Below are 21,443 nucleotides of genomic sequence, written 5' to 3'. Positions count from 1 at the left end.
CTGCTGTAGGGCTGGGACTCCTTACTCCCGAGACATCCTTCCTGAATTTTTATCTACCACCCGTGAATGAGGGACCAGGCTGTTCTGCATCTGTGCCTCTGCTACCAGTCTGGATGGATGTGGTTCCTGTAATTTCAAAGTTGTCCGACTTCCATTCAACTCAATTTCTGACAGTTCTGAGTTATAGTTATTCTATATTTAGTTGTAATTTTGATGTGGTTGTGCAAGGTGATGAACCATGTCTGCCTATGCCGCCATCTTGATCAGTCATCCAAAGATTTAGGTTTTAATGCCATCATTTTACAAGCAAGGAAACATAAGGCTCAGAGAAATGACGTCACCTGCAGGTGCAGAGTACATCAGGGTGCTCTTATGTGAACCTCATGGGCCCGGAAGAAAAGGCTTTTAGAGATGTAACAACATAGAAGTTTTGGGTTCAGGTTATGAAAACAGAAAGGGGGTTCAAGGAATCTATACCAGGAATTCTAAAGGCAGGAGCTTTGGTGAAGATTTGGGAGGGCTGGGGACAGAGAGAGGTTTAAATCACAGCAAGTCAACTGCAGATTTCAGGTCAGTTATTAACAGTCAGGTATTTCATTGGCCCTCCTCCCCTTCACTGTCCATTTGTTCTCTCTCCACCCCTCGAAGCAAAGCCTAACCTTCTCCGATTCAGCCATATCTCAGGTTAGCCATTGTCTCCTGTCGCCTTGGTTTCTGTGGATCCCCACAGCCTCAGGGCCCCACCTCCTACCCCAGGCAGCGTATTCAAGCATCTTCACAAAAACAGTTTGCTCTCTAAAGGAGTTGCCACTCTAGTCGATAGACTCAGCTATATAGCTGATAGCTCAAAACTTTTTTCACACGGTGACAGGGACATAACAATAAAAGAAGACCATTTTGAAAAACAAAAACCTGGCAGAAACTTATGAGAAAATAGGAAAACCCTCCTCAGAGGCAGAAGGAGGGTGCCACAGTGTCACGAAAAGGTGTCTAGCACAAAGTCCTCTCCCTGCCACCTTGGAGAGGTCATTTCTCCTCCCAGGACTTGAGTTGTCACCCATGAAGCAAGAGGCTGGTGTCCCCAGGGCCCTTCCTGCGGTCCAATACTGAGATTCTCAGGGTTCTGCAAACACGCGTCTTACCGCTTCCCCTTCCCCATTAAAAATCACACAGAAAAACTTCCCAAAGGCATTATTGCTTGTTGGTTTATAAGCAAAAGGACCATAGTGTCGTATTTTCATTTTTTTACTGGATGGGAGAATTGGTTATCATTTAGGGGTTGGCGTGCAACTTGAGAAAAGAAGAAAGTCCACACAGTAAGCAAAAAGCGACCTGAAAATGCAAATAATTCTAGATTACACCTGAGGATGCTGCCTAAATGCGGATTCGAATTCACTAAGCCTAGACTGGGACCCAAGATTGCAAATAAGCTTTCTTTCAGCTAACGCCTGTGCAGCTGGGCCACAGACCACACTCTGAGTAACAAGGGGCTAGAGAACATCAAATAATGCTCATTATTTTTGATCCTCAAAGAAAAAATAACAGAGAAGTATAAAATACACTTTGGAAAGACTTCCTGCCAAAATGCTAAACTGAAAATGTTTAGGGTTCTAGAAGAAAGTTCCAATGACAAAGGGAGAGAGAATTAATATGGCTAAATTCAGTGGATGAACTGCTGACCATCGAGATCCACGTTCAGACCCTCACTCTAACATGACTCCATCAGAGGCCTTCCTTCCAAGTGAGGTTTCTGCCTGAAACACGCAAAGTTACTTATTATTCACCTAGGTCCTCAGACCCCAAAGTCTTCCTCGCTTCACCTTCAGTAGAGAGCCCTTCAGCCCACTGGCCCTTCCTTCAGCGTAACGTCGCTATGCCCTTGCCCTCCATTGTAATCTCATCTCTCTGGCCCAGGCCCCCATCCCTCTGTGCTCATCTTACTGCAGGTGTCTATGCGTCTTGACCTCTGGTCTCTTCCATCTGCAGTCCACTGCCTGTGCCTGCCAAGCATCTTCAAAAATAGCATCTCAGGAGGCCATGGCCCCACTCCAGAGTCTCGGGACTCCAGCCCACATGCTTTGGTAACCAGGCTTTGCTCTCATCATCTCCTCCCACCCACCAGCCAGGCTTCCCAGCAATCCCCAAAGATCACCCAGTGACATCTAAAAAGCCATGTGACCCCCAAAGGTTGAATTCATTTACACACATTTTAAAGCATTCTCTTGAACATGCTAAAAATAAAGTCCTGAACATTCCTCCCACCATTTTTAAATGTTCCACAAAAACATTTTTAGAAATGAAAACCATGCCTCAACAACATGGCAGAAACTTGCACAGAACAACACAATGAACATGCAGTCAGCCTGAATTACCAAGTTCACTCTCCCTGTGTTTCTCAACTAGCATTCCTTTAAACGTTTGGCCACTGTCTATTGTCCCTAAACTAGTTGCTAGGTAACTATTCCTTTAAGAAGGCTTGTAGGTACCATCTTGTGAAGAAAAATGCAAGCAAGCACAGTAGGTGATAGGCTGCATGTCAAGGAAGTGACAAAGATGCGTGCATGAGTCTCCATCGCTGCTCCCCAGGGCTGGATTCACCCACAGTCCTCTGGTTGTGACCCGCACCTGTGGACACGAGCTGTCTGCACCCAGGAGGCCATGTAAATGGGCCAGTGTGCAAGCAGTCGCCACCCTGGAGCAGAGTTCATCAGCCCAACGCCTTTTTTTGTTGATGTGATGGCTTCCAGAGCTTGCCGCTATAGACAGCACCTCTGTGGTCCTGTCTGCAGGAAACTTCCGACTCCGTACCTCTTAGCTGCCCAGACCCACAGCCTCTAACAACCTGTTTCATACGGTGCTGGTCCTTCCTGGGGCCCCATAGAGTTACAGTATCATCTGACCAGATATTTTAAACAATATAAAATTCACCATACAGCCTTACACTTTCAAAGTAAAGACAAAACCCACAAGTTCTTCCTTACTTTCATGATAGAGCAAGGGTCCTAGTTGTGAGTCACTTCATGCCCCAACCCCCAAATTTCAGTCCGTTGGAGGGAAGACCGTGGAAGTAAAGTAATGGGATTTTGGAGTTTGGAATACCCTGCTCTCCAGGGAAAGACGACTGTGGTCCGGGGTGGGGGTAATGCCCTCAACAGCACATGGAATGTTTCCCTCTCGGGGCTTCTTTCTTCAGATTTGTAAACATTGCTGCAGCTGATTCTTCTCCATTTCATCCGATAGCAGCACCAGCATTTTCTCCCCACGGGGTCACTGGGTAGGGTGCTCTTCTCTAATGAAATAGGATGAGGTACTGAAAAGCGACAACCATGGCTTGATTAAAACCAGATCACCGGTTACACAACCGTCATCGTTAAGGAAGCCAAAATACCTTTCCTCCCATGGACCATTTCTTCTCCTCTAATGAATGACATTGTCAGTTTGTTTCCCGTCCATTCCTGTTTCCAATTTGACTTTGCCTACAGAAAGCAGATTCCTCTGACTGGAGATATGGCGGGAGCCTTCACATCAGGGCTTCTTGTCCGTTTTTTTCAGAAACAATTTAGCACCAGAAGAGACCTTAGAAATGATCCACTTCAAGGAGCAAATTGGTCCTGTATCTCATGACTCCTCAACCAGCTGTTCTTTCATTTAAAAAAAAAAAAAACACTTTTTAAGCACTTTCTGTGGGCCAGGCACTCTGCTCTTTTTAGTACATGATCCTGCTCATGCCGGCCAAACCAAAAGGCAAGGTGAAAGAACTCTAGAAGGCTGCTAGTTAGTTTGGTGGCAGTGAGGAAGTGATTTTAAGGCTGCATAATTAAGTATTCTTGGCTCATTAGCTCCTCCAACATCCACAAAGAACCATTTATCCACTTCTGTGGAAATGCCGTTGTTTCAAAGTTTCAGGGGGTTCTGCCCTGTGCCCCAAGGGGTCCCATGAGCTTTACAATAAACTAGAGCAGTGATTCTCAACACAGGATGATGTAGTTCTCAGTGACAGTGCTTGGCAATGTCTGGAGAAGTTTGTCATATGAGGGTGACCCTGCAAAGCTCAGGTCAGCCTCCACAACAGAGAACTGCCGGGCCCCAACGTTGCTGGGGACAGGACCGAGAAACCCAGGCCATGAGGAAGAGAGACACTGGGATTCAACTCCGCCAGCTGCTCTTCAGCCAGAGCAGTTCTTCCTTTCTCGTTTGGTGTATTGGAGTTCTGTGTTTCTGCGTGAGGCTTTGTTTGAAAGGGGTGGGGGTTTCTTTCTGCTTAAAAAAAAAAAAAAACAGCTGAAGTCCTGGACCAGCAGCTCACTTGGTGTGAGCATCTTCCCGTACACCAAAAGGTTGCGGGTTCCATCTCTGGTCAGAGCACTTTCATGGGTTACAGGTTTGATCCCCGGTCAGGGCGAGAATGGGGAGCAGCCAATCGATGTTTCTCTCTCTCCCTTCCTTGCTCTCTAAAAATCAACAAATCCCTCCAGCAAGCAATAAGTAAGTAACAATTGAAGCCCACTGTGGTAGAAGTTGGCAGTTCCTTGCCTTCTGTTTTATGTTGAGACACATTGAGAGAAATTGAGGGGGTGCCTGTGATTCAGGATGAGGGCAAGCAGGGGCAAATTTGGAAGCATCGCCCTGAGCCTCGGCCTTGGCTGCCCAGGGCTCTGCACATTGCTCCTCACCATCTCCGCGCCATGGTGAGTGATGAGATTGTGTCTGCCTGTCTGTTTAGACCAGGATGGGTATTTCGTTGCTGTAAAAGGCTAGATCATAAATATTTTAGTCTTTGTGGGCCCTACTATCTGTTGCATCTACTGAACCCTGTGTGGTAACACAAAAGCAGCCCTAGACAATGAATATACAAATGGGCATGTTTGTGTTCCAATAAATCTTTATTTACAAAAACAGGCAGTGGGCCAGATTTGGCCTGTGGGCTGTAGTTGCTGACCCCCGATTCAGACCCTAAGTCAGAAACTGGTCTGTTTCACCTTCAGTCTCTCTGGCCCACGCTGTATTGGCACATAGTAGGGCTGCCTCAGGGACCACTGAGGGTCAGTCTTGCCAGCACAAGCATGAGATTTTAATGAGAATAAGAACTGGAAAAAAACCATCCAGTTTTTCCCAGAGAATTTCTATATATTGTTTAACTGTTTCCCTATGTAGAAAATTTAAGATGTTTCCAATTTCTTTATTAATAATAATATAGTGAGGAGCCCTTTTATACAAAAATTGTTGGCTGCATTTCTTATAATTTCCTTAGATAAATTCCTGGAAGAAGAATTACTAGGTCAAACAGTATATATTGCTAAATTGCTTTCCAGGAAGGTGGATTGAGCTACATTCTGAACATTATAAGAGGGAGATGTTTCTCATATACAAAGGATTTCTTTCAGCAGAATGTCATGAATAAAAGTTTGGGCATTCATATGTGTGTCCACAAATTAGCTCACTGTAAATTTGATGTTAGCTACTAATCATTTTAATAATCACCTGCTCCCTGCACGCTGTGGCAGCACGACCCTTAAGGCACGCTGTCTCACCTGTCGGGGTCACCTTGCCAGCCACAGAGGCTGCCCCCGCAATGCACACAGGAGCATCTGCTTCCTGTCACAGGCCCGGAGCTCCGCTCCCTGCACGCCCTGCACGGGCCTGCCCACCGCGACCCGCAGAGACCTCCTCCCTGGGGAACTCACCACCCAGCATGTCTTCCAGGTGGTTCATTTCCCTCAGGAAATTTCCTCTAGTTTAATTTTGGCACACAATTGGGGGCAATTCTTGAACATTTTCTCCTGCGATGGCTTGCGACGTGTAAAATTTTCCTACAACATGTTGCAAGAGTCACTGGAAGAATACCAAGGACATCTGATAGTTGTCCAATCGCCTTTGTAACAGTGAGAAATATCTCTTTGGAACTGCGGTACGTGGTGAGCGAAATAGATAATAACTAAGGGTAGATCAGGGAACGAGTGGGCGCTGTCTTTTCACTAGGCACCATTGGAGCGGGAGGTTCTGACCTTCGTGCTGAACATCGGCCTTTTCTTAGCTCTTCAGACTTCCCCACATTTCTCTGAGTGAAGAAGAGATTATCTGTGACTAAAAAAATAATAGAAAGTGTTATAGAAATATGGTCCAAGTGGCTACATGATAATGGGGTTTTCTTAAAAATACATAGATTCCAGATGAAACCAATATATGGAGTCAGTGATAAAAATAACAACCGAGTTTTCCATGAAGCCCCCTTTAACAGCATTCTGCTGAGTGCCTGCTGTGCTTATCTCATCTGATTCTGCCAACAGCCCTCGGAGGTAGATGCTGTATTATCCCCAGCCAGAGATGAAGAAACCGAGGCTTAGAATGCCCAGCGAACACAATCATACGTACAGCGCCCCCAAGTGGCAGAGCCAGCACGTGACCCAGGTCCAGCAGAGGCTAGTGCCACCTTAAGGACCCACTGATGGCACTTCAGTGGTGACTCTGAGAGAGTTTGGGGACATAGGCCAGCACTGTTAAGTCATACCCATCAGAAATCAACTGAGCGGTGTCCTGAGATACAAACCAGAATTCGGGCTGGATTCACTTCTGGGCACTATCCCCTCCAAGATCTGGGTGTGGTGAAAATGTTTCCAGCTCCAGCCCTACAGAGAAGTGACCCACCAGCCTCACACAGCCAGTGAGGGACCGAGCCAGGGCTACACCCAGGTTTTCTGATTCCCAGTCCAACGTCCTTTCTATCCTGCCAACCGCTTCTCCCGCTAACTGACGTCAGCTCCACTTATCAATTACACGGCTGCGTTCTGGAGAACACCAGCTGCTTTAAAGTAACCTAGTACAGGAATCTAGACATGCAATAAAATTTTATAGAACTGCACACCAAGAAAAAGTGGTAAAATCAAAGTAAGGATTGATGGCAACGGAATATATATACACACACATATATATGGTTTTAATGATGTGGTGTGCTGATATGAGGTATTGTAATTGCAGGAGGCTGGGTAAAAGGGTCATTGAAACACTCCTATTTTTGCAACTTTTTGTGAGTCATAAACTATATCAAAATTAAAAAAATTTATGACTATATATTAATATAATAGGAAGATAAGCTAAAAATATTTAATCACCCACTGTATGTAGCATGTAGAGCTAAAGCAGGCCATGGGCAGGAGATATGTATATGATTGGTGCTTCGTAATGTTGAAAGGGGAGAATGCCAGTCACACGTGGGCCGGCTCTCACTGGGACTGTAGTAACAGTGCTTGAATTTCTTCCTCTGCACTCAGGTCACTGCCACTATCTTCTCCTTCAACGGAGCTAGAAGCTGCAGTGTGGCCTCTGAGCCTTGGTCAGAGGAGGGATTTTTACATCATGGTGAAAGCGTGGGATTACAGTTAGAATCTCCGCTGCAGCTCTTGTCAGCAAGCATTGGCCTTGGGCCAATTACCTAATTTCTTTCCTACAAGTTTTAAAACTATCACAGATTGCCTTCAAGGTCAAATGAGAAAAATATATGTTCAAAGGACTGTGAATGTGGATATGATGGTGCTGAGGAGGATTCAGACTCCTTCTTCTCCAGCCAGTCGGTCACAAAGGCCTGTCCACTTTGCTTACTAAGCATCCCTCAGCTCCTCTTCACTCCATCACCATTTTTCTAGTTTAGGCTCGGATGTCGCAACACTCTCGAGACTGTATGTACCCAGTTGCTAATTAACAACTTCCTAAAAGAGAGTTGACCCTGGCCCGGCGTGACTTAGAGAACGCAGGACTTCTCTTGCCTGATGAGTCCATATATCTGTCTCATTATCCCAGTTAGACCTGCATTTGCAAAGGCAGAACTGGAATCTGATTCAGCCTGGGATTTCCTGGCCCACCTGCCTGATGTAGTCACTCAGCCACATCAGTGATGAAAATGCACGTTTGCAAGTTTAGATCCTCCTTGGCTGGTCCTTCTTGTCATTCAGGTCCTGGCCCATCGGTCACTTCTTCAGCCATGCCGTGCTGGGACACGCAATCCAAACTTTCCCTCTTTGCATCACCTGATCCTCACAAGAGCCCCGTGCTGGAGAAAGGTCAGTGGTCAGGTATGCAATTGTCTAAAAATAAAGGTCTTGAATGTATGTTGTCTACCCAGTTCTCACTGAGGAGCCCAAGTTGTCCTTCCTGCTTTGTGAAGTGCACAGAGGGCATTTGGCAACTCCATGGCAACCCAATCTCCCGAAGACCCTGGGTAACCCATACAACACTGGAAGGATACTCTGTCAGCCATTGTCTCCCCCAGGGAAGGTTCCCACACTCCTTGCTCTGATTTTTCTCCTGAGGAGTGAACATTGCACATTCAGAATCCAGAGCCAGGCCCCGAGGAGACAGGAGGTCACCCCTTTAGTACTTGGCATCACATGTGGCCATACATTTCCCTGAAGCCAACCTCGGGCTACAGGACATCTTCCAGGAAGCACTGCTGCCCTCCATCTCTGTGTTGAGATTCACCCAGAGTGGCCATGCTGCGCAGGAAGTCTGGTGCAAGGGCGGGCATCCGTTGCACTGTGCAGAACATTTGAACAGAATGTCTGCTTCACAAGATAAAATGCCGCTGTGTGTGTGTCTGTGGGTGTCTGAAGCAACCCATGGTGGCATGATTTCCTTGCGCTCATCCCATCCAAACTGGGTTAAGGGCTGACAGTTGCATGCAATGTCTGCCTCATCCTCAGCGGCCCTCATTCACTCTTGAAATATCCCCAAGCCCTGTTCACAAGAGAGAAACTCACTAGACTGCTGGCCCTCCCCACTCAAGGACACGCCCATGCTTCAGCCCAAGTTATAAACTGAAAAACGAATCTGAGCATTGCCCTCCCCTTCTTCAGACATCCAGTGACTGCAGATCCCATCGGGCAAAATCCCTACACTTCACCCTGGCGAACTAGATGCTTGACAAATTCAGCTGAATGCTGAAGCCTCATTTCATCCCTCCCAGCAATGGCATGTCAGTCTTTCCTACTTCTTACTTTCTAAGTGTTCATTCTTACCTCTGTGCCCCCATGCACTTTATTCCCTTTACTTGGAGTGCCCCGTGAGAATGAGCTCGGTCTGGGACAGGCAAGTGGGCAGGCAAGTCGGGGGTATCAGGAATGGACCCTCGGTGGGAAAAGTGGGAGGGTGAGATGTTACTAAACAGGGAGAGGGGGGTGCTGACCAGCCTTTCTGTCACCGTTGCCCATCAGTGACAGGCAGAGGCATCTCCTTAATTCTGGTAGGATCTTGCTTCAGCAACATGAGACCTACTTTCCAAAATCTCTGTTGGTGGTGGCATGTTTTTGTTTCAAAGCAAAGGAGAACTGAAGAGTTGAGGAGGTGGAAATCATGCACACAAAACCTTTTTTAAAAAACTTCTGCTAAAATATGCATGGGGCAGGGGCAAGAACTATTCGAGCAAACATGGCATTTTGAAAAGTTAATTGGATGCGGATGAATGTATTGAGATAATGTTCTGTTATTGTCAGAAATAATGTTTTGCAGAGAAGGTATTTGTGAAGAGAGATCAGTGGTTACTGATGGACTAATGTGCACTCAGAATATGGAAATAATAATGCAGACCCGTGGTGCCTGTGGAAAGGTGTCAATCAAACGTGAATTGGAGGGGAAAGAATGAACACCTGCCTAGACTCTGCCTGTTCAGCTTGACCCATAGGACCCAGGTGCACAGACCCAGGGTTGTTTAACAAAGTCCGAAGTGGACTCGGAATGGTTTGTTGACCACTTTGCCCCCCGAGACAAGGTCTGATTATTAGAATTCAAAAACCAATACAAACCTGTATTCAGCAAACATGTGTCTCAAGTTTTAGAATTTCATTCTGATTTCAAGTATCATTCTTTAGTCCCGCTCCTCAGTGAAATAATTCTATCACCAAGTATTGCATTGTCCAGAGTACAATCCACCGACTCCATCTCCTGGGGAAGGTGACAGGGTTCTTTGCTCAGGTCATGTGTCCCTGTTGCGGGTTCAGGAGCATCAATTCCAGGAGTGGAAAAGGATTCCATGAAGACCATTCTATTCCGATCCAAGGTTTAACTTTTTAATGCAAAATAAAACTGCCTCACGGAACCATGAATGGGGAGGGGGCAGATAAAGCAAAAAGATCTTGGAATGAGAAATGGGAGAGCCTTTGGGGGATGAAATGCAGGGAAGTCAGAGTTCCTTTAAAGGCCGACGAGACCGCCTATACTCTCCTTGTGTGCCCCTTATTTAGACGTGTGTCATCCGGTTTGCCGATGCTTCTGGCCCTTCTTCCCTGCGCTCGCTGCCCTGGGGAAGTGCTTTGGGGAGCCAAGCAGAAGTTCTGGTGCTTAGCTCCTCGGAGCCACGGCGACAAGTGGGGGCCCAGATCTCAACCAAATTACCTTAATTTCCTAGGAAACTGGGCCTGAGAACATGCCTTCTGGGGGTACTTCTCTAAGTGTTTGTAGAATCAAGTCATTTAGAACAGGAGACTTGAAGACAAACCCTAGTTTTAGGTATAGCACTTGTCATGGTCCCAAAGAACTTCCTTGTATAAAAACCCTAACACGGCCCAGCCTCTTCCCTGTTCGAGTCCAACAGAGGGTGGGTGTTCGGAACAACATCTCTGTCCAACCTGTTTGATGAGTATTTGTACCCTACGTGCTCCCTGTCCCGTTTTCCTGCATTATTCTTCTGCTCACTTACCACCACCAAACACACTATTTTTTTTTACTTGTCTTGTTTCCTGTCTGTGTCCCCACCCACCCCCTAGAATGTACATTTCGCACGATGTCCTTGCCCAGAGTGGGTGCTCCGTGAATACCGGTTGAGTGAAGGGAGACATGAACTTCTCATCTGCAGGAATTGAATGGGGCGAGAGGAGGGTCAGTCCAAGTCCCACCACTAGATGTCCAGCCCTCTCCCCCCTCCCCCGGCTGCCCCTGATAGATGCTACAAGAGTCTTCTGTTTTCCACCTCTTTGCAGAGCATCGGCTGTGACGACTACCTAGGCTCGGACAAAGTAGTGGACAAGTGCGGGGTGTGTGGAGGCGATAACACGGGCTGTCAGGTTGTGTCGGGCGTGTTCAAACACGCCCTCACCAGCCTGGGCTACCACCGCGTGGTTGAGATTCCCCAAGGAGCCACAAAAATCAACATCACCGAGATGCACAAGAGCAACAACTACTTGGGTAAGCTTGGTCTTTTTCGGGAGGAAACCGTCCATCACTCCAGTGCCGTATTTCCTCCAGGATGGTGAGGTGGGCACAGCAATGTGCAAAGGTCCTCAGACACAGGAGGTCACCGGGAATGACAGAGCACTGCCTTCCACTTGCAATGAGCTGCTTGGGTGGCGAACGTTTAAAAAATCCTCATTGCAAGTAATGTTTAATATTTACACAAGTAAACCATGCTTTTTTTCTTTCCAAGAGAAACATGGTTATGAATTCCATAGCAGGCTAAATTGCCTCTGTGAGACAGGGGAAGGTCTTTGAAAAGATGAAATCTGTCAGTCTTTGTTCTGGGGACTGTGAGGTGGCCAGGGCAGTCGATGATCCTATGGGGACCTTCACTCCTTGGGCGTCTAAAGCAAAAGCCATGCTTCTCTTCTTTCTCCTTCATCTGCCTGGGGCAGCAGTATGCTCGTATCTCCTGAATAACTGTAGAGACACTCAGCAATCATGTTGACCAATATTGTCAATAATGAGAGGCCACTTTAACCTATTTTCCTGCAAAAGGAAATCTTTGTGGATTTCTAAGTTTCTGGCTGATTGCATTTTATGCAAAACAATTGAGGTCTTGCGAATTAATTTTTACCACTTTCTAATTCAAGTCAGCATGTACAAGTCAGTTAACAAAATACTATAAGGAAAGCAATTTTTTAAAGTCTTTTAATAAACAATATCGGTTTTATTTTTAATTACTTATTTCACAGGAATTAAAAATGGAGACAATTATACTTGAAAACAATAAAAAAATAAACATAAATACATATATACATAAATAAATAGCACAGACTCGTGCCAGGCATTGAACACTCGACAGCCTTAAGGGATAGGAGCTGTTCCCATCTGCATTTTATAGAGAGGGAAGCAGGCACAGGGAGATACTCAGCAAGGAAGAGGGAGCGCTGGGATCTGAACCCAGGCAGTCTCTGTCCAAGCATGACGGTGTACCAGGAGACAAGGCCCAGGAGCAGTTCTCAGAGCCGAGTCCTTCCAGAAGAGCACCAGCCATGCCGCAGTCCATGGCTGCAGCAGCTGAGAGATCCTTCACTTGGCAAATTTCGAGTATCGAGATCACCGAGAACTCCAGGTACTGCAGCAGTTCTTTCTCCGCCCAGTCAAATGCAATCGGAATTAGCCTCACTTAGTTTTACTGGGAGGAAGAGGAAGGGATGGCAGATGGAACTCTGGGACAAGCCCAGTCGATCTGGAAAGCCATGTCATCGGCTCTGGCAAACCCTGGAGCCTTCAATGTGGCAATAAGCCTATAGGTTCCCACTGAATCATTTGTGTGTTGTTTTTAGTTGCAAAAAATAGTCTTTGTGAGTTTCCTCCTTTCTTTTGTACTATTAGCTCACGTCTCCATAAACATCCAGTCTCCTAGAATGGGAAGGGTTCTTTAGGGGATTATTTGAAGTGTCATTGTGTTCAAATGCTCCAACAAACAGTGCCACTTTTTATAAGCTTTGTGTTATATTGTAGTAAGTTTTCCTTGACTTGAACTAGTCCTATTCAATAAGTGATTTTTAAAGCTGTGCCCTCCGAACCATGTCCTGGGTGAATGTCCACTGGATGTCTGAGTGGAAACTGCTCATTGTCTCCATCTAGTGTATGGAATGAGAATCCTGACCTTTTAAGTGATGAGAAGCAATAGGACAACAGATATTCAGGACCCAGCAGAGCCCCTGGCGTTTGTTAGCATTTGACAAATATTCACTCGCTTTCTTTTTGTCTCAGAGAATAGTAGTCAAAGCTTTATGATATCAACAAATTCCATCTCCCCCGGAAGAAGGTGTTGAGACAGGAGAATGAAAGTACTCCAAGTGAATGGCAGGGTGATTCAGAAAGTGAGGAAAATATAACCAAAGACACTGAAATTGAGAACAGGCTGACAGTGACCAGAGGGGAGAGGGGAGGGACTTTCAGGGGGAAAGGGTGAGGAGTTTGCAGGATCAATTACAAAGGACACATGGACGATAACAGGGGGGGATGGAAACAGGAGGGAGGTGGGGAGGGCTAGGGGGGTGGGCTGGGGTGGGGGGGGAAACGCAGAAAACTGTACTTGAACAACAATTTATTAAAAAAATTTTAAAAAAGAGAGAAAGAAAGTTGAGTTAAACTTCCTATGCCCATGATGTGGGGGTGGGAAGGAAATGAGAAATTCAGCGTCTATGGAAATATTACATGAGGTCACATGGGCAAAGGAAAAAGAGCAGAAATGCAGAGCAAGCTCTATATAGTGAAGGGAAGGCCTGGTGTGGCGAACAGGAGATTCTGCCTGTGGGACATACGCATCACCTGGGATACTCTTTTTAACTCTGGTTTTTATTGAGATATAATTCACACCCAATAAAATTCACCCTTTTAAGGTGCACAGGGGTTGGGATGGTCCTTTTCCCATCACAGGTATTCTCTGTACCTATCCAACTGTCCTTCTGTCCTGTGTATCGTACAGGACACCTTCTGTCCTGTGAAACCTGTGTATCGTAAAAGTTAAAATTGCGTTAAGATTGCTTAAGATTATATATGTAAGCCATTAGAGCACAGGTCTGCCTGGCTGTCTTTGAACTGCCCAGTAACTATTCTTTACATTACACAATTCCAAACATTGAAACATTTTTTACATATAAGTGGTGGGTTTCCCCACAATATTCCAGGTAATGATGAAAGTTGGGTTTTCTTACCTTGCAATTTCTGGCTATGTAAACTGTATTTGTATAAAATTTAACTTGGTTCATGTAATTTATTTGGCTGTTTGCGTACATTCGTCCTGCAGAATGGGCAATATAGAAGAAATGAATAGCTCAAATTTGCACCATGGCTTTCTAAAAATGTACAACTTTAACTTGTTTCTCAGTTACCTTATTGTTTTCCTGAGTCACCTTTAGTTATTTGCGATACAAACCAAAACTCCCCTGTGAAACAATCTGTATTTTTTAATGAGTGGCTCTCTAAGCTTGATAGGGGTGAAAAGTAGATTTCTGTAAAAACAGAAGAACTTGTCTTGTGCTGGAGAGGATGGTTCTAATCACCTCATTTGAAAAGGGTTTTTTTAACCCTCGGTATGTAAATGAGCCTAAGCCACTCACCTGGTTAATAACAGTAGTCATGTGATATGAATATATGGCACTTAGTCTCCAAGCAGTTGTACATCCATGGTCATCTCTGAAACTTAAAACTGGGCATTCCTTATTTTGTTTGCTTCAAAAGAAAAAAGAGATTTGGTGGGTTAGTTACTAAAGATGCAGTTAGAGACTTAGGCTATGAAAATTGAAATTTAAACATCAAAATATACATAGCAGAAGGAAACATGTACACCAAAACTTTGGCTAATAGGTAAGTGGTAATTTATAGTTTCATTTGGCTTGGCCATCAATAACTGGACCTGCTGGACTCAGGTTCTGAAGGACTGTGCTCCGGCCCTGCCATAACCCACAGAGGGACTGGGCCGCACAGAGCAGGGAAGACAAGCCAGCTCAGTATTTTGTGTTTCTCTGAGCAAAGCTGGAGAAACCATGACATTGAATGGTGCACGGATTTCAGGAGATAGGATGTTTGCCTCATTTTAGGTTAGAAACCAATGAAATGCTACAGAATTGAACTCCACTTTTCAATGGCATGGTTAATTGGAATTTGTTCACATGCTCTAAAAGATAGTCTAGTTGGCGGTTTATAGATTCCTAGATTTTTTTTAATGAAAAAGACTTTGGAACCCCTATATCTGTGGTAAGCTATGCATTTTCCTTTTGCACATAAGTTATTCAGAACAGCTCTCTTTGGAAATAACAAGTTTAATCTAATTGTATTAGAATGATTGACATTTTACATATTACTTGCCCCTTCCTTAATAATAAGATATAAAATTATTTTAGCTGAAATATCCAAGTTTGGCATAGTTTAGCCAGCTCAGTTTACTAATGTCATTATGTACCAGTTAAGAAATCGGGCACAGAGGCCTGCCAACCAAAACCTGGTTCTACAGAACGTGTCTGCGTACCAACACGTCACATCCTTGTAGAGTCTTAGACTTGGAAAGGGTTTTTCTAAAGTCTGTAAGCTTTTAAAAATAAACTGGCAATATCTTTACTTTTAGGTACATTTTCTTAAACATTTTAAACAATAAGAATAATGATCCACTTTTTAAATATTGAATGTCATGGGTCATCCTTTATTTAACTTATTAATCGAGCAGCTCTCTATATAGGAAAGATTGGAGAATTTTAACATGATGTCTTGTATTTGTATGACAAGTAACCCCAAAGATTTTTCCATAAGCATTGTAAAATTTTGGACAGTACAGACAATACAGAGCAAAAAGATAAAATTCCTCCTTCACATCAACCCCATTCTTGGTCCACTGCTGTCAAGTGGAAAGACAGAGATAAATAACCACTCTAAACAATTCAGTGGGTATCTTCTAGTCCTTTGGAAAAGTGCAAGTAAATCCATATCTTCTGAAGTTGATATTACTGCACACACTTTTTGCAATTTGCTTCTTTAACACTATATCATGGTATTCTTATATGAATCCACACAAAGCTCGTTCATTCTGTTTTGAGTGTAGAATACGCCATACAATGGATGTGACACCAATGAAGTATTTCCCTATCGAGGGATGTTTAGATTGTCTCCAATTTTCTAAGACTACAAATCTGTAATACTTTAGATTTTTGGTTCAAGATGGCAGACAGGGTACATGACATTTTCTCCCCTTCCTCCCAAGATCCCATCAAAATGATGCTAAAGGAATAAGAAAAGATATAACCCACAGCAGTCAAGAAGACAGGAGGGGAGGGGCATCTGTTAAATGGCTTAACAAATTTCTGGAAGAGTGTTCCGTACTCAAGTAGAGGAAATTTGAGACTGGGTGGCAGAGGGCACTGTGGTAGGGAGCAGCTGGCCTGCATACAGAGCCCGAGGGGCCTCTGAGTCTTGGGGGCAGCAAGTAAAATGGAGAGTGGGATAGGAGAAAAAGGGGGAATGGTGAAAACAACATGTCTATCAACAGGCACCCCACCACACACTTTCAGAATGCTGGCATCTACCACCTTGTCCAAAGCTGAAAGTCACTCAGGCACAGGTGGGAGCTCTGGTGTCCAAGACCCCAGTCTTCACTCCAGAACTGGAGGGGGAGGAGCACCGGGACTGGCTCCCCATGGCCCCACACTGCAGAGCGTGGCCTGCTAACAGGCTCTGCCCGTGGGTGCAGAGGTCTCGGGTAGCCTTCTCGCTCTGTCCAAAATGCCGATGGCTAACTGAAAACAATAGCAATGGACAGCCAAGAATCAATAGACATTATTTTCAAGCTTATTGCATGAAAGAGAAAACCCAAGATAAATAACTGGAAAAATTGTTTCTAGAAAAGAACACTTAAATGTTCTCTAACAAGTAATGATTCCATGAATATCCAAATGCATATATCTTTTCAAGCTTGTATAAATATTTCTGTAGGATAGACTCCTAGAAATAGAACTTGCAGGTCAGATGGAATGAACACTTGAAAATCTGAGTGATAGAGCGAAACTCCTCTCCAAAGTAGTCGTAATGATTTATGCCCCCACCAAAAATACACAAAAGAACCCTTTCACCTCACCCACACTAAATATTATTAATGTACCTCATTTTTAGTATATCTTTTTATTTACACATTATGACCACTCATTTTTATCATTATTTGTACTCCTATGAATTTTCTATTTTTAAATTGTGTTTGTAGTTTTCTCATTGATTTTAAGAACTCATGTGTTATAAATAATAACCATTTTCATCTTACACGTATATTAGCCTTTAGCTTGTGTTTCTCCTCTCCTTATGATATCTATTATTCTGTATAAAAACTTTAAATCTTTTTAGTCAAATCCGTCCATCTTTTTTATTTTTGTCTTGTCTAGAATGACCTGCCCACCTCCAATATTATAAAATTATTCTCTCTAATATTTTCTTCTACTACTTTTATAGTCACCTTTGTGTACTTAAATATTAAAACCATCTTGAAGTTTTTGTGTGTGGTGTGAGGTAGGAAATTAAATAAATCCACAGTTTGTGAAATTTCTCCCACCAGTTGGAAATGCCACACCCACCATGTATTCAGTTCAAATATGTGTAGATACACTGGCGGGCTCTCAGCCCAGGTTCTCTGGTTGACTTGTCACTTTCCGCCTCAGAACCACATTGTTTTTGTTACTGTAGTTTTACACGTTTTATTCTTTGGTAGGTCATCTCTCTTCCCCCACCCAGCTCTTTACACAGACACCTATTTTCCTAAATCATCTCATATTTGCTCTACATACTCTTTAAAATCCATAAAACTTCTGTTGAGATTTTAACTGAAATTGCAATAAACCTATGGATTCATTTGAAGACAAAAATGTCTTCTCAATATTGACTCTTGATTTCAGAGCGTAGTATGACTCCCCACTTTATGTTGTTTAATAATATTTCTTTATCTAGACTTTGCACGTGTTTTATTAGGTTTATTCCTAGATATTTTATAGTTTTTGATAATATGGTATAAGATTTTTTCCCATTGTTTTGCCAATAAGTCACAGTATTGTATGTTGTCAGTTTATTTTATATATTAATTTTGTACATTAAGTAACTGTATGTATGTATGTATGTATGTATGTACGTGTGATGAGTCAGGAACCAAATCCAGGCACAGTCTTTTCTCTATGTATTTTATGTATACATTCTATACATTCTACCTATATTCTATGTATATGCTCATACTCATTGGCAAATAAAATGGGGGTGGGGTGGGGGTGGGGTTTTTGCTAGACGCTTTTAACAATTCTACTAGCTTTTCAGTTATTTGATATGGATTCTATAGGTGAAAAATCTAAATTATCTACGGATAATAATAATGTATTCCTCCTTTGTAGTATCCTACCTCTTACTTCTTTCTCGTCCTGTTGCACTTAGGGGCAAACCTCTAAAAAGGTTTAGAATAACCACTGGCGACAGTGGACTTCCTTATCTTGTTCCTGACCGTGGGAATGCTTCTGACAGATGTTTGCTGAAGTTTCCCAGAGATATCTGTTATCAAAATAAGGAACTTTCTTTCTGCAACTAGAATGTCTACTGGGACTTGCCTTTGTTTTGGTAATACTGTCCAACGATCCTTAGTTGTAGATTTGTATTTTTTGAATTAATGGATATTTGCTTATTATAGGTGCATAAGTGGGTTTCCTCCAGTTACTATAATGCGCCGAATGTTTATATCCCCCCAAATTCATTTGTTCAGATCCTGCCGCCCAAGGTGGTGGTATTTGGAGGTGGGGCACTTGGGAGGTGACTCGGTGGTTAGGGAGGGCAGAGCCCTCATTAGAGAGGCTGGGGGGGGGATCCCTCCTTCTGCCCTGTGAGGTTACAGGGAGAAGACAGCCTTCTAGGCTGCAGGCTCTCACCAGGCGCGGAACCTGCCAGCACCTTTATCTTGTACAGAAGGTCCTCAGATAGGGTCGTTTTGTTCAGTGTTGCTTCGTTGTAACATTGATGAGATGCCACAGGAACTAAAGACTGGTTTATATCAATTAACCTATAAAAATGGTTTTGTTATACGTTGTTTCACTTAAAGTCTCAAAACCTATCGATGACATTAACTGAGGACTTACTCTACCTTGCAACCCCTGGAACTTTAAGAAATAAATTTCTGTTGCTTATAAGCCACCCAGTCTGCAAAATTTTGTTAAAGCAGCCGGAATAGACCAGGGCAATTACCTTCCCGATTCTTTTTTTTAAATTATTTTTTTCTATTGCAGGTGACATACATTATATTAGTTTCAGTGTACACTGCAGCAACTAGTTATTATATAACTTGATGATTATCCTGATAAATCTTGTACACATCTGATACCATACATAGTTATTAGAATTTTATTGACTGTATTCCCTTTGTGTACTTTACAGCCCCATGACCATTGTGTAACTACCCACATGTACTTCTTAATACCTCACCTTTTCTTCCCATCCGTCCAACACCCTCCCCCAATCTGGTAACTCTCAAAATGTTCTCTGTATCTATGAATCTGTTTGTGTTCTGCTTGTTCATTTATTTTGTTTTTTAGATTTAATTGTGGATAGATACGTATTTATTACTATTATATTATTTATGTTATCTCCTCCTCCTCCTCCTCTTCTTCTTCTCCTTCTTCTTCTTCTTCTTTCTTCCTTCTTCCTTCTTCTTCTCCTTCCTTCTTTCTCTTCCCCCTGTAACACTTCATGTAACACTGGTTTGGTGGATGAATGGCAACAGGCCTTTCCTTCGAACGGGCAGACCTCAGTGTGCTGGGCCGTCTGCTCAGTGTCCTCTGAGTCTGTGAGCATTGGGCAGACAGAGAAGAATCAAATCCACTCTCTTTTAAATGTGTGCAAGGATTCAATAGGATAATAATCATGAAGCATCCAGCATGAAAAGTGTTTAATACGTATTTTCCCTACCTTATCTCAAGACTCCAATATTCATGAATGACAGCTTAGCCGAATTAGTTTTCCTTGTGCTGGTGAAACGGAGAACAGCCCTCTTGACAACCCCACTTCAGAAGCCTCAGGATCATGCTGGCTTAAGTGTGAAATTTTACACATTTCTTCTCAGGGGCCCAACGCCTGCCTACCTGACCCAGTTGCCCGCCCTACTGTGTGTCCTTATGGCTTCTGCTCCCACTGTGTCTTGGGGTTGTTCCTTCTTCCCAGCAGAACAACAGGAGAAGCAAAATGGGCATGTGGGTTCAGCATCTCCCCTGTGCTGACTCCTTCTAATCAGAAAATGGTTTCCCTGGGGCATAAATTTCCGACCCCGCGTCTAGACCCAGACTGCATCCTGTCAGTGGCGTTCCTCTGCTTTCCCTCCCAGGGAGCCTCCAGGGTTTGGCCTTGACTTCCATGGCCCGCCCAGCACTTCCGTTGAAGCTGCCCTCTGCCCAGCTACCATTTTCGTCTGGGATGCCCTTGGACAAGTGCCTTAACTTTTCCTGAGATTCACTTTTCTCATCAGTAAAATAGGAAAACAATTGTCATTTCCTGAACTGTTGGCTTTAAGTGAGATACGAATGTAAATATCTAGCATCTTAGAGGTGTTCAGTAACTGTTAGTTTCCTTATCTCCCTAGATCAGTTGTTCTCTTTCAGGCTGCATATTGGAATCACAGGAGGCATGCTGTCCGAAGCCTCCTTGAAATATGCCGATGCCTGGCTCCTACCCACAGATGTAATTAGTTCTGGGCAGTTTGAGTATCAGGATTTTTTAACAGTCCCTAGGGGATTCCAATGTCCTTTCAGGGTAAAAGATCAAATGGGGGGCTGCAACTGCGACAGGGGTGGGGTTCCTACTAATATCTGGCAAAGAAAGTCCAAGGATACTGAGAAACATCTTACAGTGCACACCACAGCCCACAACAAAGAATTACCCAGTCCAAATATCAGTCGTGCTCAGATGAGAAACCCTGGCCTCTGCGAGCACTAAGATCCTTTTGATGCTAAACTTCCACAGGCCAGATTTCACCATTCCACAGAATGGTGTCCAAAAAGCAATAATAAATGTCTATGGTGTTATTAGAATGACTATTTTATCTACCACTGTGTTTGAATTTATCGGCTCACTCTGAATTCTTAGTTTCTAATCCAAGCCCCCTCCTTCAGTTTACCTTCAATATTTCCCTCCACCTGTTGGCCCTGGGCCCCCGGTTGCAGCCCCAGCAACAGAAGTTCTAGCTTAAAACGCCTTCATGTAGCCTGCCTCTCTGGCGTTTAGAATCCTTGCTTGCTTTCTCAGTACATGGCAGAAAAATAGAAGATACAGAAGAGAAAAAGCAGAGAGAGTAAGAGTTTTCTTTGGATTCCCCTAGGACTTTGACTGTGTCTCCAGTTTGACACCTACCACACTGTATGGCTGCTTCTCTATTTGGATGTCTGCTCTCTCCAGTTAGGCTGTGCTCTCCTTGGAGACAGGCAGGCCAGCCTTAGACGTGCCTTCTCTCGAGGCCCCTCCATGTGCTAGCAGCTGTGCTGGCAGTGGGGGTCCAGAAACCCAGGCAGCCCTGGCTCTCCTGTGGCCACACAGCGCTGTGCAGCCCGTTCGGGGGTCTGTAAACCTCGCTCGTGGCACCGGAGTCCTGTGTTACTCACCGGCTGTGGGAAACCTGGGCGTGCCTCCTTACTGTGGTCCAGCACTCACACAGTGGGACGGGGCCAGGGTTGCTGGGGTCGGCATCTGTGTTTACAGCTGCAGACCCTGAGCCCAGCACA

At 44.2% G+C, this 21,443-nt stretch overlaps 1 protein-coding gene across 2 annotated transcripts in view; it reads left to right on the top strand.

Moving 5' to 3' along the window:
* THSD4 (thrombospondin type 1 domain containing 4) overlaps positions 1–21,443 on the top strand; it is a 585,083-nt gene that overhangs the window by 470,483 nt on the left and 93,157 nt on the right. For both annotated transcript variants that reach the window (XM_037137274.2, XM_053656867.1), the window contains one exon: positions 10,965–11,169. In XM_037137274.2, the coding sequence (XP_036993169.2) occupies positions 10,965–11,169 (205 nt within the window). The remainder of the gene's footprint in view (positions 1–10,964; positions 11,170–21,443) is intronic.

The sequence above is a fragment of the Artibeus jamaicensis genome, unplaced genomic scaffold (assembly GCF_021234435.1).
Source record: "Artibeus jamaicensis isolate MK-2021 breed Jamaican fruit bat unplaced genomic scaffold, CSHL_Jam_final scaffold_286, whole genome shotgun sequence".
NCBI lineage: Eukaryota > Metazoa > Chordata > Mammalia > Chiroptera > Phyllostomidae > Artibeus > Artibeus jamaicensis.
This window is presented reverse-complemented; position numbering and strand designations above follow the sequence as displayed.